The sequence below is a fragment of the Protomyctophum bolini genome (assembly GCF_963924005.1).
Source record: "Protomyctophum bolini genome assembly, chromosome: 12".
Taxonomy (NCBI): Eukaryota; Metazoa; Chordata; class Actinopteri; order Myctophiformes; family Myctophidae; genus Protomyctophum; species Protomyctophum bolini.
The window spans coordinates 27,498,634-27,526,391 of record NC_137873.1 but is presented as its reverse complement, the minus strand read 5'-3'; the positions used below and the strand labels follow the sequence as shown (position 1 = coordinate 27,526,391).

Below are 27,758 nucleotides of genomic sequence, written 5' to 3'. Positions count from 1 at the left end.
CATACATGCATACACATAAACCATGTCTGTATCCTCTCTAAACGGGATTGCTAGTGAGTAGCTTCGTGAATCAATGAATCAATAAATGAACATCCAAACCTAGTTGTGATACGAATGCCAATTTACTAATGACCGTGCAAACATTTGGAAGAAAATCTACCTCTCCCAGCTCACCCTACCCCCACGGTCAACAAAATATACCTCTCCCAGCTTACCCTAACCCACGGTCAACAAAATCTACCTCTCCCAGCTCACCCTAACCCACGGTCAACAAAATATACCTCTCCCAGCTCACCCTAACCCACGGTCAACAAAATATACCTCTCCCAGCTCACCCTAACCCACGGTCAACAAAATATACCTCTCCCAGCTTACCCTACCCCCACGGTCAACAAAATCTACCTCTCCCAGCTCACCATAACCCACGGTCAACAAAATATACCTCTCCCAGCTCACCCTAACCCACGGTCAACAAAATCTACCTCTCCCAGCTCACCCTAACCCACGGTCAACAAAATATACCTCTCCCAGCTCACCCTAACCCACGGTCAAACCAGCCATCAGGTGAGCGGGTGAGTACTTAAGGCCGCTGGAGGCCGCCCACAGAGACACTCACAGTGCCAATGAGGTGCCTACATCTATTCCATCTATTATAGATCCAATAATCCAATCCAGTGCTCAAATACAAATATAAACCCTGTAAAGAAATAAAAGCAGGTGCGCTTGCAGCGCTTCCTCTGGAAACCGCCTTTGGTTAAGGCAGTGGGTGCTCAGCTTTGAGAATAACTTAACTCCAACTCTTAAAACCAACTAAGTGGGAAAAAGCGGCACTCCAAAATAAGATGTTTATTTGACCACACTGTCGCTGTTTTCCTAGACGCGTTCTCAAATTAACATGACAAATAGAAACCCTGTTTGGCTCCTACAGAGGTTTAAGTGGTACTGAATTTGCAGCTCAACAAAAGTGTCTGTGTGTGTGTGTGTGTGTGTGTGTGTGTGTGTGTGTGTGTGTGTGTGTGTGTGTGTGTGTGTGTGTGTGTGTGTGTGTGTGTGTGTGTGTGTGTGTGTGTGTGTGTGTGTGTGTGTGTGTGTGTGTGTGTGTGTGTGTGTGTGTGTGTGTGTGTGTGTGTGTGCGCGTGCGTGCGCGCGTGCGTGCGTGCGTGTGTGACTCCACACACAGGAGTCAGACACACATTTCCGATTTCCAGTATTTTTTACTTCACTACATCTCTCATCGCAAATATTATACTTTTACTCTACTAGAATTATTTGAAAACTTTATTTAGGCCTATAGTTACTTTATAGAATTTGATTTAGTTGATTTTCCCATTTGGGACATTTTACATGGAGTATTGAATACTTTCTAATTTTGTCTCAAGTAAATTTTGAATAGCGAACTTGTACGGGTAATTCGAGGCGTGGCCGAATCCGCCATTCCTTCATGAGGTGAAAACTAAAAGCATAGATATTACAAAATATAGATGCCTCGTTGATTGGTCGCTGCAGTTCATTGGAGCAACCTGTCTCCAGTGGGAGGAGGAAGTTGAAGAAGCCAATCACAGCACGACTTTTCCGGGACTTCATAAGGAATCGGGGGAAAGCTCGCCTCCATGTTGCCTTCCCTTGAGATACAGACGCCACCAGAGCCGGAAGAGGCGTCTACAGTACCTTTATTCAGTATGTCTATGGTGAAAACAACACAGCTTACCATTGGAATTGCATTGGGGAATGTACATTCTTTTTCCCGTCATAGCTCAACATAATGCTGAAGTATTGTAGTGCAACAACCACCGATCTTGTGAAAACTTAAAACGGGACCGCCAAATATTCTAAACTTACGGCGATTCTGCCAATAGAGGGTATGCGCATGCATAAAGTGAGTGGCAAATCGAGTGGCAAAGTGACAGGAAAAGTGAGTTTAACATTGTTTAATGTCGTTTAATGCAATTAGATATTACTTTTCTGTTTGGATGTATAGACTGTCAAGGCCAGAAAGTAGTTTTTAGCCACTCAGTAGGCATTCCTGCATAACTTCCTGGTTTGATGATGTCACTCGCATACACTCTATAATGATATTCTTTGAGACACACATCCGAGTGTTTGTGGGGTCAAGCAGAGAATCCTGTGACGTTGATCCCCTTCCCCTGTTGGCTCACACTAGGACATGACGCATGTGTAGTCAGAAGAATAAACAATGGCATAAAGTGCTTATAACATTCGGGTGCCTTGTTCTATAACAGGAACATTGAAGCAGCTGTACTTTCAAACTGAACAATTTGCGTCGCTTGTTGTTGACGGAGCAATTCATTACGGTTGTTTGGTGCATGTTAATGTTTGAAATGTCATCGTGGTGCTCAGTCAAAGTCCTTGTCCCTCCCTGACACCAGAGGAGACCAGTGTGACAGCCGAGGCATAATGAGGCCATTTGGTTTAATGAGCAAGAGAGAGTGAGTGAGAGAAACACCATCGCAATAGACAGAGACAGTCAGAGAGAGAGAGAGAGAGAGGCCCCTCCAATGGCTTTCAGACGTGACATCATGTGGCAGTCTATGGACTGTTTTAAGCAGCCCCCAGTGACGTACAAAAGCAAACAAAGGTACGCCTCACTTCACACGAGTGTTTTTTTTAAATATTACACCTACCGGTACATATTTTATCCAAACATCACGCACATTGTTCCACATTATCTCTATACTCATGTGATCGACAGAGATCTTTAATTTTCCATCATGATTGGCTAAGGGGCTTCCAGAGTTTGCAGGAGTGGCACGTTTTGTACAAAATGCGGCAGATCATGAACGCAGCTTCCAAATGGCGTGAAACTTTCCCCACTAGGCCAAGGAAGAAATGCCACCATACATTTTTAAAACCAGAGATATAATTTCAAGGGCCCCCCAGTTTGACATGAATTAAGCTACGGACGCCCCATATAATGGCTTTTTTTTATTTTATCTCTGGGACCCCAATTTATATCGTGAAATCAATGTTAATTTAACTCTGAGAGTGGAAGTGGAACCAAACGGACCCGTTGTACACTCTCAGAGTTACAGACCCATCATTTAGCTGCAGGGGACCCCCTGGAACTCCCTCAAGGACCACAGGGGGTCCCCGGACCCCACTTTGGGGGGACCGTGGATATACAGTACTGACATAACCCGGCTTTAAATTACCATGGTACAACATCCTCTTTGTTGTCATCGCGTTGGCTAGACTAGCGAGTGCAGTAGGTAGTTGGAGGGTCAAAGCGATGCATGCCAACTGGCTGTCAGTGGCCTTGTGAGCACAGACACACTGAGGTGGCAGAGTGCTGTGAATGCCTGACACCGATGGTGCTCTTTGGCGCAGGCCTGGCGAGCTGCTGGCAGGTAGCCAGGATGGCCACGAATGAAGAGAGAGGGAGAGAGAGAGAGAGGGGAGGGGAGGAGGGGGGGGGGGCACTGTTGCCATTAGTATGAAAACGATTCAGATGTCTCACTGACTGGGGGCGGTGGCTCAGGGGTAGAGTGGCTGGATGGTAACCGCAAGGTCGCCAGTTCGAACCCGGGCTCCCCCAGAGTTAGTGTCGAAGTGTCCTTGACACTGAACCCCTAATTGCTCCTGATGTGCAGGTTGGTGCCTTGCATGGTTTCCGCTGCCATCTGTGTATGAATGTGTGTGTGAATGGGTGAATGTAATGCACAATCTCTGTAAAGCGCCTTGGATAATGCAAGCCACCATTAAACTGACAGAACAGACAGGATCAGTAACTATTACAGGAATTATGGTGTGTGTGCACGCACGCGCATGTGCCTGTATATAAGAATATCTGTACAGTATGTTATGCACAGTATCATTGTCTCTAAAAACCTACACATATTCCTCTACGTCTACACATATTCCTGTACACAAGCTAACTGTACCGGTACGTGTGTGTGTGTGTGTGTGTGTGTGTGTGTGTGTGTGTGTGTGTGTGTGTGTGTGTGTGTGTGTGTGTGTGTGTGTGTGTGTGTGTGTGTGTGTGTGTGTGTGTGTGTGTGTGTGTGTGTGTGTGTGTGTGTGTGTGTGTGTGTGTGTGTGTGTGTGTGTGTGTGTGTGTGTGTGTGTGTTTTGCCGGTACAGTAATGTACTCAGCGACTGCGTGACATTGAGAGGACACCTCATAAGCTCTAGTTCTCTACCCCCTCCTAACGGCACCATCTGCCTGAGTGAATGACAGGCTGCACAAACATACATCAGCTTCTAGCGCTGAGAGAGACGGAGAGGGAAAACACACTGCACTTTTAATTATGGGATTTTCTTTTAAAGCATTTTGTGGTTTCATTTGCCAGAACTGTGGAGAAAGTGAGACAGAACAACATTCTCTGAACAATTAATTACAAAATAATTGCAATTTCCAAGTTAGAGATTTCACTGCATTAAAGAGAGGGGGGTTCTAGGCTTTTGGATAACAGTTGTTGGTCCATGAATCAAGTCCAATGTTGATTTCACTCTCAAACTCTCTGTACTGTAAAAGGACTGTATGTTTTTGCATGTTGTTTAGCTCACTGTATTGTGTGTAGAAGTCATATTCTCTATTCTTTACATTGCTGTTGACAATTTTCTGTTACAACTTACAGAGACTTGAAACTTGCTTGAGAACACACCAACACAGTGAACTCTATGTTATGTTGTCAAAGTTAGGTTACTGTTGTGTTTTAATGCAGTGTAACGTGAGGAATATAACAATAGCTGAAGCTCACAGCATATTGCGTTGCGAAGCATTTTGAGTTTGTAAATATGAATGGAATGGACTGCATTTATAAAGAGCTTTACATTGTATTTCACATTCACACACCGGTGGCGAAGGAAACCATGCAGGGTGCCAACCTGCTCATCGGGAGAAGTTAGGGGTTCAGTGTCTTGCTCAAGGACACTTTGGCATGTAGACAGGAGCAGCCGGGGATCGAACCTGGAACGCTCTCCCTCCTGAGCCACTGCCACCCACCCCCCAAGTGTAGATCTGCTATTTTCAATGAATGTTCGCCCCGGAATAGAGAGGCTAGGGCTCTACATCAAACCTAATTTATCCACAAATGAGCCATGGTGATATCCCACTGAAAATGATAGAGCACATCACAAATGCTTTCAGGCAGGGTGGCAGCTGGTCTAGACGGGGGGCCCAGTGTTCAGCGATGAAGCAAGTCCACAAAGTAGGCAATCTCACCTCACGCTATTCAACATTTCAGCCTAGCAGCCAAAGCTTATCTAAATATATACGGAACTCCACTTCTGCATGTTTTCTTTCATACCGCTTGTGATCAAAACCACTGAGTGTAGTAAAAAAGTAAATTAGTTAACCACATGAACCCTATTGCGTCCCTCTTCTGGGGCCAAACATCCAGTGAAAATAACACATCTAGAAGCTACATGCAGCAGCTTGTGGAGCTTATAGAGACAAAATACCTAGAGTTCAGCAATAGCATAGATGGCACTCAAGTAATACAATGAGTCGATCTGTTCAGGTTATAAATAGACTTAACCTTACTCCATCACGTTGCGTATGGGTTTTTATGCCATTAATTGGTTTTATGGGTAAGCTCCCAGCCATTGGTTTATATAGCGGTAGCAAATCATGAAAGTGTCCACTACGGTCGTGGTTATGGTAATCTTTACGGTTGTGGGGCGCCCGCTGGCCAAGTGGTCCAGGCGCATGCCACATTATAGGCTCTATAGCCTGACAGCGTGTCGCGTGTTCGAGTCCCGTTCATGATGACCTTTGCTGCATGTCTCTCCCCTTCTCTCCCTCCCACTTTCCTGTTTGTCCTCACTAATAACTATGAACGAAGGCAAAAAGCCAAAACCAAATCTTTAAGGTTGTTAGTAAATGTAGATCAGCTCCGCAACTTCCACAAGCTGATAAAAAGGAACGGAGCAAGTAGAGAGCCCAGGGTGACCTTGCACCAGTGTTTTCACTGACAACTAAATAAATACTAAGGTTTGAAGCCGACAACTATGACTAAATATATTGACATTTCGTCAACAAATTAAAACTAGACTAAAATGTCCTTGAAATTAAACGGGTTGAGATTGAGAATCACTGCTAGAGTCGTAAAAAATCTTCACTTATGGGGGGGTCCCTGCCGCATCTTTTCAAATGGGGGTCCGCAGGTTAATAAGGGTAAATTTGGGGGTGACATGAAAAAGCCTGGGAACCACTGCTATAACAGTTCAGCAGGGTGCAAAGAAAGAGCACATCAAGGCCATACTATACGCCAAAGCAATGACTATACTGAGAGGAAAACTCTATGCATGCTGATGTGTAAACTCACTCATTTGTTGGAATCCATTTCACATTTCAATTGGACCAGATTATACTGCATTGTGTATGCGCTCCCACACTGCTGGTGAGCTGGAATGAAGGGATAACACTTTGTCTGAGCCAGGCCCAAAGCTACCGCAGGACTCGGGAGTGCCTGCTGGCATTCAGATGCAGGCGGGTTGTTTGCGTTTCACAGTGTTATCTGTTATTTTGTAGTGTTATTATGGAACACTTTGATGAATACCAGTGGATGCAGGTATACCGTGTAACCACCGCCACAGTGAGAGGAAACTTAACCCATTTAGGCCTGACTTCGAAATTAAAAAAAATATCTTCTAAATCCTCCAGTTTTCTGAAATAAATATTTTCACGATTTTTCTAAAATAGCAGACCTATACAAGCTCGTAGCGCGCCACTCGGTTTTTCAATAGCTAAATTACAACATAAACACCAAAAGGGGTTCCCGCCCAAAATGGGTTTGCATTAAATAAATAGCAAAATAGCTTAATAGCTACATACATTGGCTATTTGAAAATAGATCTGCTATTTTCAAAAGGTCTCGAGAGGTTTTTGATAACACAAATTAAATCTTGTGTTGTCAAATGGGACTCCCTGGCACAAAATATTTTCAGGTGTGGGTCGGTGGCCAGTACATGACCATTGACATGGAAATGTTTCAGAATCACTTGTGTTAGAACCTCGGGAAGACTGGCTGACTGACAGAAAAGCAGCCATGTGTGACTTCAGTGGCCCGTGTTGCTCACTTTTCAAAATGGCCTCTGCCAAAAGCCTCAGCGCGTTTCACGCTGATGCGGCAGAAAGGCGGCATTGAGGAGCCCTGACCCCATCCAAAAACTGACGAGAAGATTATGCTGAAACGTTTAGAAATTTGACAGCTCAGGAGAGTGGAGCGAAAGCAGATGAGAGAGGAAAGAAAGCAGGGAAAGACGAGGAGTGGGGGATACTTTTAAAGATGTGAGCATGCAGCAGATATCAGCCCTCGCCCCCTGCCTTTCCCCATCACTCTTCCCGCTGTGTTTGTTTCCTTTTTCTTTCTTCCTGAAAAGCTGAACGAAAAATGGGTCCATGTTGCAATGGAGCTCATTGTGCCTGATTTATAGTCTCACAATGGTGTTACGCACCGAATACGACCGATCTGCGCAAGCTCACAACACGTCCCTCTGTGCTGCGTTGTGAGCCTGTAGGTCTGCTATTTTCACCCTTGTGTGATGGAGTATATTCTTTCGGCGTTAGAATGTTGGAAGACTTGTGGTCTCTTGTTAACTTGCGTCCTCACGCAGGCCAGAGGACATGTTGCTTAGCCCCGAGGCCAGTGATGGCCATACGGGATTTCCATGTATGTGCCTGACTCGTTCCAGAGTAGACCGGTCTAGTGCAGCTTGATTGGTTAATGTACGTCTTGTAATAATAATCTGTAAATAACTGTAGTACTAACTACAGCTGAACAGAAATCTAATCATTTTTGTGGAGTGAAAAGTACAATACGTGCTCTGAGATGTAGTGGTGTAGAAGTGTAACATGTTTTAATACTCAAGTAAAGTTAACTTTCCACCACTGCCCGAGGCAACCGTGCAGGTGATGCTGCAGTATGTATGTGTCCCACGGGCGGGGAGACAAATCACTTTGAAGTGTTTTTCAGGTAGCTGTTAAAAACAAACGTGACTGTGTCTTTTCAAAGTACTGTATACTTGTGTTATTTATTAGCAAACACGATTAGCGTAATCTGTAGTGTAATTGATCTGATCCTGCTCTTATCAAGCCTGCACCTTGGCAGGGTTTTGTGAAGTTGCAGAGAAAGCATGCATGTACTGTAAGCAAAACACCATGCAGCCTCTGAGCCTCAGATGTTCACAGCATCGTAAAGTTGGTCTTTGCTCTGTAATGGATTTGTTCTGCGGATGATGCTACAGTGTAGAACACAGTTTCAAAAACATCTGTCAAACAGGTTGAACCACTAGCATGCCTATCATATCAGTCGAATCCATGTCTCCTGATGCCTGATGGTGGGCTTAGTGGTTTAATCAACATAGCCATAGGGGAGGGATTATCCAAAAGTTCTGCACCGTAAAATCCATCTTAATTAAGAGAGTTACAGGTCCCTTATGGCTACATTTTTCTCTATGACAGCAAAGTTTACATTAAGGGTACTAATGTTTTATTAATTCCTGTTTTGCTGCTAGTGTGAACTCGAGAACTAGAGTCCCCATGCATTGCTGTGTGGATTAACCTGTAGACTTGATATACAGTAGAGTACTATTACACATACGTATACTATATCGAGGTCCATGCATGCTGGGAAACTGAAACCCATTTACTTTTGTACTGAAAAACAAACAACAATGTATTTGTATTGCACAGAATGTTTGCCTTTTGACAAAGCCACATGGTTCCAGTTCCAACCTGTGGTGTTGTGAGGCCAAAACTGATTAACCTGCTGATTAACTGGAGTTATATAAAATCTAAATGGTTTGCACAAAACAGGTCAAGCCAAAGCCATGATCAGACTTTACATGTTGGCCAAGACTACGGTATATGTCTGCGTGCGTGCGTGCGTGTTGTTTATCTTCCCAGCAGCATATTGATATTTAGCTGCTGATATGTAAGCGAGCTACATCATCCTGCGGCTACTGTACGTTCCGTACAGGAATACACAAGCGTGAATAAGTGACATTTCACGTCTGCGTTCAGATGTTTTAAAGCCGGTGGCTACGTGTACTGGACCGCAAAGTGAGGTCTGAGGACCCCATGGGGACCTTGAGGTGGTCCCAGGGGGTCCCCAGGGGACCTTGAGGTGGTCCCAGGGGGTCCCCAGGGGACCTTGAGGTGGTCCCAGGGGTCCCCATGCAGCGAAATGTGTTACTTTTGCATCAAAATCAGTTCAACCACTTTAACCCCCTATACATTTTGAAAATAGACAATCTACAAGCTCACCGTGTAAAATGTGAAACATTTAGAATGATTTTGAAACATTTGGACAAATCTTGTATGGGACAAAGTATTGTAAATACCTATAATTTGGGGTCCTTGACATGAAAATAGATTTTCAATAAGGAAAGTTATGGATGAATGGAAAATGTGAACCTGAACACGCTGTCAACATGTTATCTAACAGGGCAGACATGCTTTAAATCAGTGATTAATATTCACCTACCTTTACCAACAACCCCCAGTTTGTATGCATTAGGCCACAGACCACCATTTGATACAGGCGTCTAATTTATGGGATGGGACCCCAATCAATCTACAATGTGAAATCCTCAGTGTTCATTTACCTCTGAGAGTTAAAAGGTTAGTTCAGATTTTGGACTTAAGGCTGTAGGAAATACTTGCCATTAATATAGTTGACCCCTTCAGTGTCACTGTGCCAACAGCAGCACAAAACAGAGTGACAGAGGGGTCACATTTGAATGAAAGTTGTGCTATGTAGTAGAAATAGGTCAACAATACAAATGACGCTAGTTTTGTGGATTAATTTATTTTTAGTGTGTGGCCCCCAACCCAGTGCCCCCCACCAAATGACCGGAACTACTTAATATTCACTAAAACCAGACCAGAACTCCTACCACGAGGCTCAGGCAATCAATTAATACTGGCAAGACACGTAAGTAAGTACCGGTCCATTATGAAGCATTTACCCGAGGACCCCCTGGAACCCCCTACCTACAGTACCCCTGGGGGTCCCCGGGCCCAATGTTGGGAACCAGTGCTTTCAAAATGAATTGGAGTACGTACCATGGACTAATTACCCCCCCCCAACTCCCTAATCTCCGGCGCTGTCCGCTGTGAGACGTCAAATCAAAATCCATTAAAGTAAATTGATGCTCAGCCTTGTTTATTGAAATTTAATTCCCAGTATGAGTCCAATAAATGCAACAGAAATGAATTAAGAGGCTCATCACAGAAGAAACAAAAATCCTCCATGTTAATTTAACTCTTGAGAGCATATGGGTCCATCTCTCATTGTTACACTCTCAGACATCATTAAGAGGAGAGTTTAGCCTGGTACTGTACTTGTGTGCCATGATGACAGCTGCTGCACACATACACACACGCACAACCCACTGGGAATGTGTAATAATAAGTCCGTCTTTCATGGCTGTATGAAGGGTGTGATGTTACAGTACTGCTTGCCTTGGTCCCCCTGGAGGACTGGAGGTCTCCCTGGAGGACTGGAGGTCCAGGGGCAACACTTAGGGATTACACCGTCGAACCAGTCAAATCATGCTAAAGTATAATTGTCTCCACCAGGCCGAAGGCATGGGGAGAGAGTATGTTTTGCACTCCGTGTGTGTGTGTGTGTGTGTGTGTGTGTGTGTGTGTGTGTGTGTGTGTGTGTGTGTGTGTGTGTGTGTGTGTGTGTGTGTGTGTGTGTGTGTGTGTGTGTGTGTGTGTGTGTGTGTGTGTGTGTGTGTGTGTGTGTGTGTGTGTGTGTGTGTGTGTGTGTGTGTGTGTGTGTGTGTGTGTGTGTGTGTGTGCGTGCGTGCGTGAGTCCGTCCGTGTGTGTGCGTCTGTCCGTCCGTCCGTCCATCCGTCTGTTACCAGCTAATCTCCGGCACCTCCCCGGTTGATGCCTGCATATCCACCAATGATGAACCATGCCATGGATACAGTAGCTCTCCTCATCTCTGCTCATAGTCATACAAATCAAAACAAATGCATGACTCTCCTCTCCTCTCTTCCATAGTGTCGTCCTGCATCACCACCTATAAGAAGACAGCTCCTCCACCCGTGCCTCCCAGGACCTCCACCTGCTCCACTGCCTCCAAACCCTACATCTCCATCACTGCCCAGAGCAGCACTGAGTCTGCTCAGGTACATTATATAAACACTATAGAGCACCGAAGTCTGACGTCAATATCACTAGAGGGCGCAAATGCACAGGTTCGTGTACTTTTTATTTGCATTGTAATCCCCATAGGGGGATTTTAGATCGCCTCATATAAGAACTGTGTTTGAAAAATAAACATGTCACCCCGGCCGCTTCACTCATATGGATATGAAGAATCAACTGACTGAGAGAAAACGCTAATGTTACTGCTACTGAATTAGTTACATTTTCGCTAGAAGCAGACTGTATCATATATGAGTGAGTGACTGACTGTCGCAAACGATACAGAAACACCTCCCTGACAATAACGCAGAGACAGCTTGTTTATTTTTGGACCACAACGCTTATAGTAGACGATATTAAGATCACCCCATGTTATTCTCCATATATAAATTACTTCCGCGAACCAGGGGAATCGAAGGGATGAGCGAGTTACTTCAGGACTTCTGTGCTCTATATACAGTGCAAGTTTTATACTCGTCACTGTTGTGGTGCCATTATACATATGTATTTTGGTGGTCTGCGGCCTGTGTCGATGCTCGGAAATAGAACCGAGCCCTGGAAGATGCTTCAACAGGTTTTGAAGCGCCCACTTGACGCCTACTAACAGTTTCACTACAGCTGTTAAAACCCAGTCCTTGACACAAGAGTCTGGTGCGTTCTGTCTCTGTAATTAAATGCCAATTTCTTGAGATAGAAAATGATATGTTTATAAAAAAGGTTGACAGTGTTCTAGTAAGCTGTATTGATGTGTGAAGGTGTATTAATAAAAAGTCTTAACTGCAATCTTCTGTAATTAGAATGTTGCATGCAGATTAATTATAACAACCATTATCTATAACTTTTAATACTGGAATATATTCGGCTGGTTCTAGATAGTGTCTTTGCCGCTATCAGTTGAGGTTAAATCTGGGACATTATCCAAAATCTATTATTTAAAAACACATTTCATTAGCTTTATAGCTATAGCAACATGAGCAGAGTCAGAACAGTGAATCAGAAAGAAATGTCAGATCACAGAATACCTATTTTGACCAGGCAGAATCAGAACCTGCAGAATACAGGCTGCGAGCTTGTACTTTTTTTTTTTTTACACAAATCTTCTCTTAATTCTGGTGGTCCCTGGCTGGCACAAACCATTTTCTGATGGGGTTCCGCAGCCAAATACATATCAATTTGGGGGTCCTTGACTTGAAAAGGTTTGAGAACCTGCACTGCTATGAACATTGTACATGATCTGTCAAAAGGACAAAACGCCAAAGATCTCAAGAGCTTATCTCCACATAATGTGTCACAACAATCTCTTTTTGCTGCTGCCTTACATCTTACCACTCTCTCTCTCTCTCTCTCTCTCTCTCTCTCTCTCTCTCTCTCTCTCTCTCTCTCTCTCTCTCTCTCTCTCTCAAACCAATCAGGATGCCTACATGGAAGGGGAGGGACCAAGAGGAGACATGACCATCCAATCAGGGCTCAGTAACTCTACGGAGAGCATTGACAGCATGAAGGCTTTGACAGCAGCCATCGAGGCTGCCAACGCACAGGTCAGTGTGTTCACCCGGAAAGAAATATGAGGTGGCAAAGATAGGACAGGCTACCCCTTAAACCCCAATGTGTTGCTGTCGGGAAGAAACAGGACATGACAACTCTTGAACTGATCAAATGTTTTAATTGTGCAATATATTTATTTTGGTTTGGCGATTAATTGGATGTGCTGTTAGGTACTCTTTCTGGAGAAAGCAGATTACATCTCCCAAGGACTCCGAATCCCCCGGTACATAAAAGTAGATCTAAAACGACCAATAGAGGGTATGCGCGTGACATCATCATCTTACCAGGAAGTTATGCGGGAACGTCTACTGAGTGGCAAAAACTACTTTCTGGCCTTGACAGCCCATATATCCAAACAGAAAAGTCCTATCTGATTGCATTTAACAACGTTAAACAATGTTAAGCTCACTTTGCCACTCGATTTGCCATTATCACTTTATGCATGTGCATACCCTCTAGCAGCAACTGCACTGAGTTGACTGACAGAACTTGTCTGCCAATGTCTGTACATGAGTGCGATGCTTCTTCGTTAAGGCCCTACTATACTACAGCGTCACACAAAAGCACATGCTGTTTTTGATTTCAATCCTGAAAAGTATAACAGTTTTGGACATATGAAGTTTCCACCCGACAGAGACAATTTCCTAAAGAGTGAAAATATCAGATCTACAATCTCACAACCCGTCGCAACGCCAACACACTGTGAGCTTGTAGATCTGCTATGTCTGGCAAAGAGATTTGGTCTAGAGAAGGAAACAACAGCAGACCAAGTAAGTACAGTTGCAACCCAGGTCTGTTTCCCTCAGTGTGTACAGGGTTTTAAACCTCCAGCATGTAGTCTAATGTTTGTCAGTGTCCTTTTCCCCCTTCCAGATCCATGGGCCGGCCAGCCAGCATGTCCTTAACAGCAGCATCACTGTCAGCACACCAGCCGCCATGGCTCTCTGCAGACCAGCGCAGGGGGAGCCGGGCCTCAGGGACCAGTACAGAGCACATCAGGGAGACGTCCTGATGAGGGAGCAGTACAGACCGCCACAGGTGGACGGCCTCAGGGACCAGTACAGAGCACAACAACAGACGGACAGCCTGATGAGGGACCCCTACAGATCAGCACAGGTGGACAGCCTGATGAGGGACCCCTATAGACCAGCACAGGTGGACGGCCCGGTGAGGGACCCGTACAGACCAGAAACACACTGTGACCCCAGGAAGGAAGCACTCAGGCAGGGCAAATGTCTCTCCATAGGCATCCAGGTAGGTACAGGAGAGGAGAGGAGAGGAGAGGAGAGACTAGTTTTGGTATGTGGATTTCTTGCTTTGCCCTGCCCTCTTGTGGTGGTCGTTATAATTGCAAGACAACTCTACCAGATCAGGTTTCTTAGGAGAAGACATGCTCAACTCAAGGGGAGTTTTGAGGTCAGGTGAGGCATAGAGTATATATGAATAGAGAAGGCACCCAGAGGAAACCCTGAGGCGAAATGGACATAGTGGCCGAATGGAGGTATTGCAGCCTGGCCCCAAACACATGAACGCGCTGGTCCACGACGGCAGCACGCTCGTTTGCGTTCGTGCGCGTTCGTGCACGTTCAACGGCAGCGCGTTCATGTGTTTGGGGCCAATCCATCCCAGAATGCTCTCTGTTCCTACCCGGAAGGAGGAGTGAAATCGCCTCATGCGCTTTTGAGCAACTTAATGCAAGTGGATGGAAGGAGAACTCGGGTGCCATCTCTATTCATATATACTCTAAGGTGAGGTCTCCTACAGTGCGTCTAATTGAAAGACAAAGAATATAAGAAACTGCTCTTTTCACTGGATATTATAATTACACCATTTCACTTTAGTCGTGCTTTATCCCATTTTAGGCGGGAACCCCTTTTTGTAACCCTTCCCTTCTGGACGGGAACGGTTCTGTACAGTACAGTATTCAAACATATTATGCTGCTATAGCCTATAAATATTTGATGTTTTTCAGAAATCTCAGGATTTAGACAACGTTTTTAGAATCAACCTCTGTCCAAAATGGGTTTTTTAGATATGCTCATATGCAGTTTAATGTATGTTGAGCAATAATGCACGAGAGACAATATTATGTCTCGAATAGGTCACAGCCTCAAGTGTATTATTGGGTTAACACATACTGTAGAGTTATAAAGGATAGAGTGCAGACCGGAGCGACAGCCCCGCCCCCCCGCTCTTCATTTCAATGGAAGTCAGTGGCATTTTGAAGCACCCGGAAGAACACTCTACTTCCCTTTTTTTCGATTTGGACACCAAACTTTGGTGTATTTAAAAAACAATTATTATAAAAATATATTTTGAAATACCGGTATGTAATTTTTGTAAATGTAGAAAGAAATGATGGTATTTTCACTTGAGTCGTCATAAAAATTGTTCCGTGACCCACAAATGTTTGGGAACCAGACAACCAGTGCATTCTAATAGCTGTAATCAGTGGTGATTAGTGGTGATTGTCCGCTGCAGGTGGACGGACCAGAGGACGACCCTGAGGACCCGTCAAAGTTCGCCTCCATTGGGGTTCAAGTGGAGGATGGGAAAGTGTGAGTACATATTATACTATACACACCGTCTCTTTCCATCCATGTAGGCCTTGAATCAGAAATCACAGGTTTACAGGTGTAAATCAGTGGGTGAAATTCATTTTGTGCAAGCTAGATTATTTCGTACAGAAAAGGCTGCCTTTCAAACGAAACATAAGTCCCTAAGATAACATTATAACTTCCTGACAACATTTTGCAATAACCGTGAATGTATTCTCTTATATCTGATCAAAACGAATAGCTGTGTTAGCACTCCAACCCATAATGGAACATAACACATTGAGAACAACAGGCCGAGCTCATTATTATCACTTGGTACCAGTCCCAGACAGTCAACAAGCCTCTACATGAAGTATTCTTTTGTCCTTGACTTCATTAAGTGTCTGCCGGAGCACACATTTGAAATCAAATGATAAATGCAAATAACACAAGCACGTTCACTCTTCATGTCTGCCCGCCCGCCACCATTCTTGCATAATAAAGCAATCTACTGTCAGTGGGGGAACATCATTCGAAAAATGAAAGGATTTGCAGAGTTATCTCAGCCAGGGTACGCACATATTCTTCAACATGTACACTACTAGACACACACAGTTAAACTAGCAGATGGCAGTACGTACTCATGCAGTATCTCTACAATTACAATTTTACAATTTAGGCATTTTGCAAACGCTCTTAATCCAGAGCGATTCTACAGTTAGCAAGAACAACACATGGTAATACATCAAATACTATACATACTGTAACACTGAAAATAGGAGTATACGCTAGAGTGCTATATGTCTACATGTTATGCTATCTAAAATACATAAGTTTAGCCTATGCATACGCCTGGAAGGTCGTCGAGGCTAGTGCAAGTGCTATGGCAAGTGCTAGGGACTAAGATGGCGTTTGAAGAGGTGAGTTTTCAGACTCCACAGAGGGAAGAGAGTCATATGTAAAATGTTATACTGTATTTTAAGACCCCTTTTAGTGTTTTAAACATTATGTTATAATTTAGCTATTGAAAAATAGCAGATCTACAAGCTCATAGCGCGCCACTGAATGTAGGTCTGCTATTTTTTTTAATTCGTAAAAATGTGGCGCAAATCTTTGAGTATATATATTCTTTCAAAGTGAATGTTTTTAAATCAGGTCTAAATGGGTTAAATTGGTTATGCCTTTCCAAAAACCTTTTATTTTACTCTTGCAATCATTATGCACATTTTCTCAGAGCAGGCATCACATAGTTTTTCTTTTGTTTTTTTATGATATTATCGTTTTATAATTTTCACTCTATTCGTTTATTACACATATTATGCCATATCACATCCAGTGGTTCTCTTAGATGTCCAGTGCTGTGTTACTGCAGTATGGGCTATATGTCTGAGTCATCTGTTGCTGTTCTATAATTGTAGCAGTGTGGCTCACTGGCTGCTAGCAAACACCCACACACCTATCAGCCAGCATTATCAACACCCACACACCCATCAGCTAGCATTATCGCCTCACCCTGTGAAGCTGTGGGAGGAAGGATAACCTGAGGGAGACTGCAGGGGGAGAGGCTCTGGTCCCCCTTCAGAGGAAGGATAACCTGACTAGGGAGACTGGGGGAGAGGCTCTGGTCCCCCTTCAGAGGAAGGATAACCTGACTAGGGAGACTGGGGGAGAGGCTCTGGTCCCCCTTCAGAGGAAGGATAACCTGACTAGGGAGACTGGGGGAGAGGCTCTGGTCCCCCTTCAGAGGAAGGATAACCTGACTGGGGGAGAGGCTCTGGTCCCCCTTCAGCTGTGGGAGGAAGGATAACCTGAGGGAGACTGGGGGAGAGGCTCTGAGTCTGGTCCCCCTTCAGCCGTCCGTCTTCCCGCCATCGTGGCTTCAAGCTTATTTAACGCCTTTATTTGTGCTCCATTGCACCCTGGGAATATAGCCCAATGTACACTTTGTACAGCTATAGCTAACAACGTGCCACATCGTGACTATATAAACCAGGTTTTGCAGGACACATTTTGATCCTACCATAATTATACGGTATCCCTCACCTATAGCGAATCTGACCTTACACGCACGTGCGTGCGTGCATGCTTGCGTACGTGCGTGCGTGTGTGTGTGTATTTCTCTCTCCCTTCCCCCATACATCTCTTTCTCTCTCCATCAGACTCCCTCTCTCTCTGTCTCCATCTTTCTCTGCCTCCCACGCTCATCTCTGTGGAGAGCCATTCACTGCAGACAGCCTTCCAAATATTGAGGGTGTATTCAGTGAAATGGCTTCTCTCGGGCGGATAGGGGAGCAGCTACGGGTCAGACCATAGAAACGGATCAAAACGAGACTCTCACAGTTAATACTTCCTCGGCTGTTTGCTGAGTGTTCTGACCTGAACATTTCAGAAATAAAGAATAGTAACAGGCAGGCGTGCTTTTTTCAATGCACATTCAGCCTCTCTTCAGGTGATATTCCTTTTGATAGATGAAGATACAACAGAGAAAAGCCTTTACCAACCAAGCATAATGTACACGTATACATCTAAACAATACAGCCTGAAATAGACTGCATGGAATCCTACAATAAACAGCTTGCAGGGGTATTGGAAGCAGTGGTGTAAAGTAACAAGTACATTTACTTAATCGTGAGTCACAATTAAGTAAATGTACTTGTTACTTTTGTGACATAAAAAAACGTTTTTGTAAAATATATATATTAGTTTTTCCGTTTTTTCTGAGCTCAATAGCACCCAAAAAACATGAACTTTTAACATTCAGTACATACTACATTTACTGTGGTCTGGGGTTTTCTGGCTCTAACAAGTGCTCTGATTTGCCTGTGGACTGTGAGGGATGTTGTAACTGTTGAGGGATTTTGCCTGCTTTCATTGCAGCTCAAAAGGCTTAAGAACACACAGAGAAAACACCAGACAATCCACTGAATGTTCAAAGTTCAGGTTGTGTGGGTGTAATTCAAGTCATAAAACCTAAAAGAAAAACGAAAAAAAATAAAAATACAAATGAATGTCATGAAAGTATGAAGTATGTACTGTACTTTTTCTTCCAAACTTTACTTGCCATTTGTAAATAGCCAATCGCGACGCACTGTGAGCTTGTAGATCTGCTATTTTCAAAAGATTTCTCTTATACATTTCATATATTTGAAACTTTTTCTCAAGTCAGTTTTGAATCCAGACGTTTCCTTTCAACAGAGTATTTCTACCTTGCAGTATTGATATACTTTTACTTAAGTAAGAGTATCTTTTCCACCACTTGCTCTCTGGTACTTATTGCTGTGTTTGTGTCTCCATCGTGGCCAGGTACCGCCGCTTCCAGCGCTCCAACAGTGTCACAGCAGCAGTACAGGTAAACTATATCCACTATTATTTCACTCAGAAGCTTGCTAAACTTTACTGCTGCATTTTGCGATCAACGTGAACTTGTATAAACCCATTATGACCTGAGGCCAATTCTACAAATGTCTGTTAAACAGTTGTCTGAAAACCTTCAGTGGTGCTCAAATTGTCAAGGACCCCCAAACTGTATTTGGCCACCGACCCCAATCTCAAAATATATTGTTCCAGCGACCCCCAGATATTCAAAGATTTGCTCAAATGTTCCAGAATTGACAAAAATAGCAGATATACAAGCTCATAGCATGGAGTAAATTTTCAATTTAGGCATTTAGCAGACGCTCTTAATCCAGAGCGATTTACATTAAAGGAGAATTCCATGCTAGAAGGCTTTCTTACCTTTCTTTGTAGTTGTTACGTCCCCACCAAAGAGGTCCAGGTGTTTTGTTGTGCAAAAGCTCCTTATTGGCTATTTCCAATTGAATGGGGTGTTGTGCTAATTCTCTTATTTCCATCGAAATAAGTACCGGTAGTAAACTGTGCCGCTTGGGATATTATTTACATTATGAAGAGAGGATATATACAAAAAATATATAATCTTGAGCGATGGAAATAAGCGAATTAGCCCAACACCACATAGCCCCATTCAATTTCCATTCAATTCAATGCAATTAATTATGGTAAGGGAAATAACCAATAAGGAGCTTTTGCACAAAATAACACCTGGACCTCTTTGGTGGGGACGTAACAAGAAAGCCTTCTAGCATGGAATTCTCCTTTAAGCAAGAACAAAAAAGCATGGGAATACATCACATAAAAGCATTTATCATGAAACATGCGTAAGCTAAGAACGTAACAGTGGAATATCTATATAATGAAACTATACATATAAACTATACATATATACTATACTTTGCTATACATATGTACTATGACATACTATGACTACATACAATGCAATTATAGTGCTGTCTACATAACATGCTATAAGTCTGTATCAAATTCTATCTAAGACTTATGCACTATGAACTCGTAAATCTGCCATTTTTGGAATATCGAAAGTAATAAAATAATGGTTAAAGTGGTTTAAACACAGATGGTTTGTCTAACGGGGTCAACAGGCGGACCTGGACCTGCCAGACGTGCTGGACACGCCTCTGGACTCTCCGGACACGGACTTTGAGCTCCCGTCGTCGCCGTCGGGCTCGGTGTCGCTGCAGTACTCGCTGCGCGACGCCGCCTCCTCCACCGTCAGCATCCAGGGCTCGGGGAACCACTACCACGCCTGCACCTCCGACGACTACGACGACGTGGGCTTCGACCCGTCCATCCTGCCGCCGCCCGACCCCTGGATAGACAGCGTGACCGAGGACGACTCCCTGGAGCCCGCCCCCGCCGCCTTCAACCCATCTGCCATCCTGGAGGTAGTTTTTTTGTTTTGTTCATTTTTTTTGGTTTTGGTTCGCACAATAAAAACAGCTATACAAATAGACCCTCCAGAAAACCGCAGGCAAAAATCCTTGATCATGTAGGCTAGAATCCTTGATTTTGCGATGAAATATGCAGGTTTTTATGTGATTTATGTTGTGAAAAATGTGGGAAGTTTTGAAAAAGATTTACCCCTGCATAATCTGCATAATGTATGAATGAATGAACCATTGTAAAGCGCTTGGAGCACTTGGAAAAGCGCTATAAAAATGCAATTCATTATGCTGTAAATTATGCGTTGCGATCACATAATTACATTTTTCTGGAGGGTATACAAAGTAACGTTATTAAAAGGCACAGAAATAAGTGCCGGTGATAAAGGAAACCCATGGGGTTCTTGCCTATATTAATAAACGTTAAATAAAAGCATACAGAGGTACATGTGTTTTACTTTGCTTGATTGATCTGCATTCAACCCATCAAACTATCAGCAGCAGTATTTTAACCAAATGTTTTATGACTGTATGTAACACCTCAGTATCGAAAATTGCGTGAAACCAATTTAGAATATGCATAATTGTAGGCTATTAATGTAGTGGTGTTTGTGTCGTGTGTGTGTGTGTGTGTGTGTGTGTGTGTGTGTGTGTGTGTGTGTGTGTGTGTGTGTGTGTGTGTGTGTGCGTGTGCATGTGCGTGCGTGGTGATGGCAGGTGGTGCAGCGGTCAGTGTGCCAGAGAGATGGACGCTGGTTCCTCAAGCTGCTGCAGGCGGAGACAGACAGAATGGAAGGCTGGTGTCAGCAGATGGAGTTGGACCAACAGGAAAATGACCTGCCCGATGACAGTATGTCTGTGTGTGTGTGTGTGTGTGTGTGTGTGTGTGTGTGTGTGTGTGTGTGTGTGTGTGTGTGTGTGTGTGTGTGTGTGTGTGTGTGTGTGTGTGTGTGTGTGTGTGTGTGTGTGTGTGTGTGTGTGTGTGTGTGTGTGTGTGTGTGCGCATGTGTGTGTAGTATACACACATAGAATATGAACTATCATGAAACTATTGAGCCTGTTGCACTGAGACAAGTAGGCCTGCATAATCATGCTGCAAAATGCCCGGTTCTACATTCTACCTTCACTTTAAAGTGTCAACCACTGTGCTCGCCCAAACCAAACAACCAAGGTGCTAATCAACGTCCAAGTTGTTCTTTGACTGTTCTTGACGTGCTCAAAGGTTTTGATGTGCTTTGCAGTCCTGGGGAAGATCCGTAGTGCGGTGGGAAGTGCCCAGCTTCTGATGTCTCAGAAGTTCCAGCAGTTCAAAGACCTGTGTGAAGACAACTTGGTGAGTGTCAGCAGGCCTCTCGCTATATCTCTGTTAACAATGTGAACTCTGGCATATCCCTAGTTTCATCAAGATTCTTTCAAATCAGAAGTCCATTTCAGTTGTCTTTTTTTGTACCACATCGCTCCCGACATGTTAATGTTTCTTGCGAAAGGTAAACAGTGTGAGCTAATGGTAAAGCGGAAATGAAACTGCCTAAATATAGGGCAAAAGCCCTGGCAGGGCTTAACTACCTTCTCCCGCCACCAGGTGTCAACCTTTTTCATGTCAAGGATCCCCAAAATGATCTGTATTTGGCCATGGACCCCCAGCTCAAAATATGCTTCTGGGGGAACAAGAACAAATGTGAGTATTCTTTTCTCCCGTCCTCAGAACCCTCAGGCCCACCCAAGGCCCGTGGCGTCAGACCTGGCAGGCTTCTGGGACATGCTGCAGCTCTCCATAGAGAACATCAGCCTCAAGTTCGACGAGCTGCACCAGCTGCGCGCCAACAACTGGAGACCCCTGGACCCCCCCGAGAGAAAGGTACGCAACGCAGACCGGACCCCCCCCCTGTCTGTCTGTCTGTCTGTGTGTGTGTGTGTGACTGTGTGTGTGTGTGTGTGTGTGTGTGTGTGTGTGTGTGTGTGTGTGTGTGTGTGTGTGTGTGTTCTTTTGTTATTCCCTTCCATCTGTTTTAATGTCCGACAAAGTATCATATGATAACGAATCAACAATTTAATAGTAATTATGAAATTGACATTTTGTTACAGTATAGTTGTAGTGTGTTACTCTGTCTGCTTCAACACATAAATAAAGATGCTGATTTGGTCATTTTCATTTATTAGACTTAAGCAAATAAATGGATTGCCTGGGCCTCATGTATTCATCCGAAATCACGTCTAGAAATCTAATTGAATGCCACTGGGTCGACAAGTCTCTACCATTATCATTATATTTATTCAACAAAACATCAGTGTTTATTGCAATGATTCCCCTATTTAATTTAGAACAACGTGTGATACATCATACCTTGAATAATGTGATACATCACATAATATCATAATAAAAACATTGGCTAGTCTGTCTGTATCTACATTCTGTGTGTCTGTGTGTATGTTTGTCTGTCTGTCTCTCTTGTCCACTTCCCTCTCCTCCTCTCCTGTCAGAGAGGCTAACTATCTGTGTGACGGTCATACATAATGTGGTGGTCGCCTACTGTTGAGTTACGCATCTATTCTAGACAGAGAGACACAGCTGTGTGTGCAGGCTTTGGTCCAGTGTGGTACCACTGGCATGCACGCATGCACGCATGCACACACAAACAAACACACAAACACACAGTCGTATCAGGGCTATGCCTTGCAACATGTTTACATTAGCCTGACAAAAGCTTGGATCTCCAAGAAGTCTGAGGATTTTTAGATACATTTCCACGCATTGCTGTTTTATCTGACAACACAATTGGTCAGACGAAACATTCTTATGACCCAGTTAAGAACATTGTGATTAAGGTTGAGCTTTTGTAATAACTATTCTAATTGGAAGACTCACCAGGATAGGCTGGTAAACCATCCCGGTCACGTGAGTTCACATTATCAGTGTCTTCTGCAGACCAGTCTTTTCCCTATTGTGTTTCTTGGTCCTGGAGGGTGTAGATATTTGTACAAATATTTGCGTACGATGCCAGCTATCAATATAGTACTGGAAAATACAGAGACAATGGAGATCCAAGGTTTTGCGGTGCACATAATAAGTCCTTCACATTGAGTGATCTGACTCGCGGTGTCGTTTTCATCTGCATGGCTGATCAAGCATTGCTGTTGTTCTAACTGTCTGGCAACACGTTGCTTTTGTCTGTGGAACAAACATTCTACCAGAGTGAATTCCTCAGCCATGAACCTCCACGTTTACTTCCTTCCCCTTTTCCAATGGGCTTTATGCACACACGCCATTTTAGACAGAACTTGTGGTGTTACAGCTGATACTAATGAAGGCTCTGTTTCATTCTGGTCAAACAGAGTCAGGGTGCTGCTATTGTGCATGTTGGCTCACTGGAAATACTCTGTTACACCAGTGGGTCTCAAAGTGTCCTTGAGTGGGTTCCAAATAGCCCTTCTTATGGGTGTGGAACCAAAATTGACCGTCCATTTGGTTCCATTTGTACACTCTCAGAGTTAGGTCCTTGAAATTAAAACGTTTGAGAACCACGGCACACTAAATGGTACAGACCCTTAATTAGTATCATCTGCAACACAGGAAGTATAGGGAAGCAGCCCAGAAATAGGAAGAGTTATTCTGTGTGCATATAGTCCATTCAAAAGATTATTAGTGCAGTTCTGAGAGATGATGGGACATTCTTAATAATTAAGAGGGATGTGACATATACCTCTCGTTTCATTTCGGTGTTTGTTTTATTATTGTGGTATGTTGCATTTTAAAGAAACTTCTAGTTCCCAAAAGTAAGATTCCGAAGCCTCTTCTGATAAACAATAGTATGGTGGAGAGAGCTAACAGTAATATGAACTCAAACTCATCTCACAAAGATGCCAGTGCTGGTGGCTTAGATACTACTCGGCCCGAACAAGACCTGATTTTCTTTTAGAGTTCTATCACTGTGAAATATCCTGTAGAACATATCTAGACAACCCTGAAAAGTCCCTGAGAATAATTCTGCTACGTCATGCTTTCTACTGGTAATATTAGTAAAGAACAAGCATTTACTGCTGCCATGCCACTGCTGGAGAGCCAGGCAAAACATTTGAATACAATTGGTTTCAAATACCGATTTGATACCAATTTTACATTAATTACATTTTGATTTAGTACACTTCTATGAGGAAGTTGTTTGAGATGTGTCGCCTGCTTATTGGCTTGAAAGTGGTTGTTGCATCATTTGTGGGGGGCATGTTTTAAAGGCTTTCGGTGTATACTCAAATCGATGCACTTTGGATCACTTGCTCTTTACACAAAAGACTAATTTGAACAGTTCAATTATATTTAGTCACAAAGGGGAGACAGCAGCTTATCTCAGTGGTCAGAAGTCAGCAAAAATATGGATTTTCAAGTCTGGATGCTGGAGACACTTGAGATGTGGGCTTTGCAAAACTACAGTGCAGCACAACATTAGGCTTTGTTTATGTACACAATGTATTTTAATTAAACTATGTACAGTATTTCGTTTTCTGCCTGGAACTCGATTTATACTCGGTCATACAAGTATCAAGGGGAAGCAATAGTTCCCGAGTCACAGGAGTCTGTCTTCTGTTTGGATAGCATTGATGTACAACTATACCTCTTGGACATTATGCTCATAATGTTGCAGAGACTTACCCCCAGTCCAACCCTTGATGCTTGATGAGTGTTAAGCAGGAAGGCACACTTTATAGTGTTGTATGTCATTGTCTCTGCCAGGGATTGAACCCCTGAGGTATAACCTTAAGGCCACTGGTCTGGTATACGAGTGTGTCCCGCACAGAAAACAGCCGACCTACAACCTCACATCATGATGTAGCACGTTAGCAGCTTGTAGATCGGCTATTTTCGTCACGGGTAACCAGCACATATATAGTATAAGTCAGGCTTCAGGCTCACTCAACAGTGGATCTCCGACATGGCTGCGCATTGTTGTGAAATTTGATTTTCTGACGGCTTCCTCATGTGCTTTATCTGTTTGTCTTTGTTGTCTTTCTTGTTGTGGTCTTTCTTGTGCTGTGTTCGTGTGTCGACAGTGAGGGCCCATGCAATCAGCCACGCACCAAACAGCAACACAGGGCCCTCCACACCTCGTGGCCATCATAGACACATCGCGCTTGTCTGTCGATCCTTCCATCTGTTTGTCTATCCTTCCATCTGTCTGTTCCTTCCATCCATCCATCCATCCTTCCTTCCTTCCTTCCTACCTCCCTCCCTACCGTCGTTCCTCTGCTGTCGTCTCGCCATGTGCGCTTTTTCTCTGTTCTGTTCAAAAGAACCTTTGAAAAGTTGATTTGTGGTTGTGTGAAAACAGACCGGTCAAAATGCGGTCTGATGAGTGTGTTCTGGAGTGAGGTGTTCTCCTCACCTCCCCTCATTCACTCCCAATGACACACTTGATATTTAATAAAGACACATATATAGCTGTACTATAAAGCACATGTATGCACGCTAAGAACTACTGACTATATTTGACATGGACTCCTCTTCCTCTTAACACGCACTCACACACATGTGCAGTGCGTGACATGTATGCACGCATGCGCTCTGGAAGAAGCCAAACCTCTACTCCTGCATCAATGCCATCAATTGAAAAGGCAAACACACTGTACATACAGTGATGAACGGAACCGCACACACACCCACAAACACCACTCTTGTCTTGTGTTTTTCCTGAAACGCTCTCCCCCTCACTCCCTCCCCTCCCCCTCCCCCTCCCCTCCCATCCGACGCTCACCAGGAGAGGCGTCTCCCGCCCGCGGTGCCAAAGAAACCCCCTAAGGCCCCCCACCACCACCCCCCGTTGGCCCGGGACTGGTCTCTGGAGAGCTCTGAGAAGCAGCGGCAAGAAGCGCGCAAGCGTCTGATGGCCGCCAAGCGCGCGGCGTCCGTGCGGCAGAACTCGGCGACGGAGAGCGCCGACAGCATCGAAATATACATCCCCGAGGCTCAGACGAGGCTATGAGAGCCCGCCAGCCACAGCCAACCAAGCTTGCATGTAGATAGAGGGCTTATCCACACACACACACACACACACACACACACACACACATACGCACACACACACACACACACACACACACACACACACACACACACACACACACACTCACACACACACGCACACACACACACACACACATACGCACACACACACACACACACACACACACACACACACACACACACACACACACACACACACACACTCCAGGCATTTCTTCAGGTCTTGTGGCCATATATGAACACTGCAGGATAGACGCGGGCTATAATATAAAAACTCTCTCTTGTTTTCCATTTTCCCATGAGAGATGGTGGCTACTGTCTCTTCTCTTCTATCTTCCTCTGCCTCTCTCCCTCCCTCCCCGTCCTTTTGTGGAAGATGAACCCTGCACAGATTATTCAGCTCTCTTTGAAGAGGAGGATGGACAGAGTTTGATCACTTTTAACTGTAATATATAGGAAGCCATCGTGGTGATTCCACAGCGTTGAACATAGAAATTATAGTGTTGATGTTACAAAAAAGAAAAAGAAAATAAGCCACATACGAAGGTTGATGTCTAAATAATGTTTGGGAATGAGTTTCTTTGGATACTTCACCGAACCTAAGCATGGATCACCTGGGTTCCCTTGCTTGGTTAGTACTTTCCACAAGGGTTAAGAATGATTCGGCTGAGAAACAGGGTACGTTTATGCATAAGCAATATTCACCAAAAACGTGGCAACGTTTGTTACACAGATTCAACAGACGGTACGATCGGACTGGGATTGCGTACACACAGTGTGGTACTTGGCGTGCAGTGCATTCCTTTTGCTTTGAAGCAAGTTGAAATTCACAGAGTTGACGTATACCATGAGGTTTTTCTTTTTCCTTTCAAGATTATTTAATTATATTGGTAGTAAAGTAAAGAAAGAGGGAGCAGACAGCAGACAGATTGCCCATAAGTGTGTTTTAATTCAGTTAGAATTGACTTTGATTGAAGTAGAACTTGACTGTGACCTTCTTGAGTCTACAAAGAATGATCTTCAGTGATTTAAGGGTAAAGTTCCTGCCCACAACTGTAGAGACTACTATAGAGGTCTGAAATCCATAACATAGAACAATTGGCCGTGCTCACCGAAGGGAAGCCCGTTTTGGGTGGTCTCTGTTGTTGCACTATAGCGACTCCTACAGGTTGGTCAGGGTGCCTGTTGAGCAGGGAAAGAAACTACAGTATATAGAATAGCAGCATGTTCCTCTTCATGCGTTGTATACTTGGAAACATTACTTCATGTATATATTTTTTTCTGGACTGGAATTCCCAGATGAATTAGTGTGAGTTTATCTTTTATCCAGGTGTACAATGTGCAATTAGGAAGTACTGTCATTTTGTTCGGTTTGATTTCTGTCTCTTTATGTTATCAATCTCAGATCTACATGTTAGCTAGAGAGAAACAGTTTCTCTGCTGTCATGGAAAGCCTTAGGGGAACGAAGAGTAACATTTTATCCAAACCAACACCAAATGAGAGAATCCACGGACGGTGCTGGACATGGGATTGCTTTAGCACCACTCTGTGTTTGACTGATCCCAGAACATGAAATACCTTCAAGAGAAACAGTGTTTGATGCCTTGACGATTCAGCAGCCATGGCTGGCTCTCCTCAAAACAGTATCAGCCCTCAACAATATCACCATGGATCCATTACTGTTGCTTGAACTTACTTGTAAAACGATGCCTTGCGATGCTAAAGCTGGTTCCTCAGGAACTTACCTCACTGCTGGTTTTCTATCACACTTCTATT

The 27,758-nt window shown here is 44.0% G+C and overlaps 1 protein-coding gene across 1 annotated transcript in view; it reads left to right on the top strand.

The window, feature by feature from the left end:
• The window catches only part of dlgap1a (discs, large homolog-associated protein 1a), a gene marked incomplete at both ends in the record, with an annotated part of 58,106 nt that extends 32,166 nt beyond the window's left edge, over positions 1–25,940 (top strand). The window contains 10 exons of the mRNA XM_080778999.1: positions 10,983–11,110; positions 12,542–12,667; positions 13,548–13,928; positions 15,156–15,232; positions 18,515–18,560; positions 19,669–19,971; positions 20,686–20,818; positions 21,210–21,301; positions 21,674–21,826; positions 25,716–25,940. Coding sequence (XP_080635125.1) covers positions 10,983–11,110; positions 12,542–12,667; positions 13,548–13,928; positions 15,156–15,232; positions 18,515–18,560; positions 19,669–19,971; positions 20,686–20,818; positions 21,210–21,301; positions 21,674–21,826; positions 25,716–25,940 — 1,664 coding nt within the window. The remainder of the gene's footprint in view (positions 1–10,982; positions 11,111–12,541; positions 12,668–13,547; positions 13,929–15,155; positions 15,233–18,514; positions 18,561–19,668; positions 19,972–20,685; positions 20,819–21,209; positions 21,302–21,673; positions 21,827–25,715) is intronic.
• Positions 25,941–27,758: the final 1,818 nt, after the last annotated feature.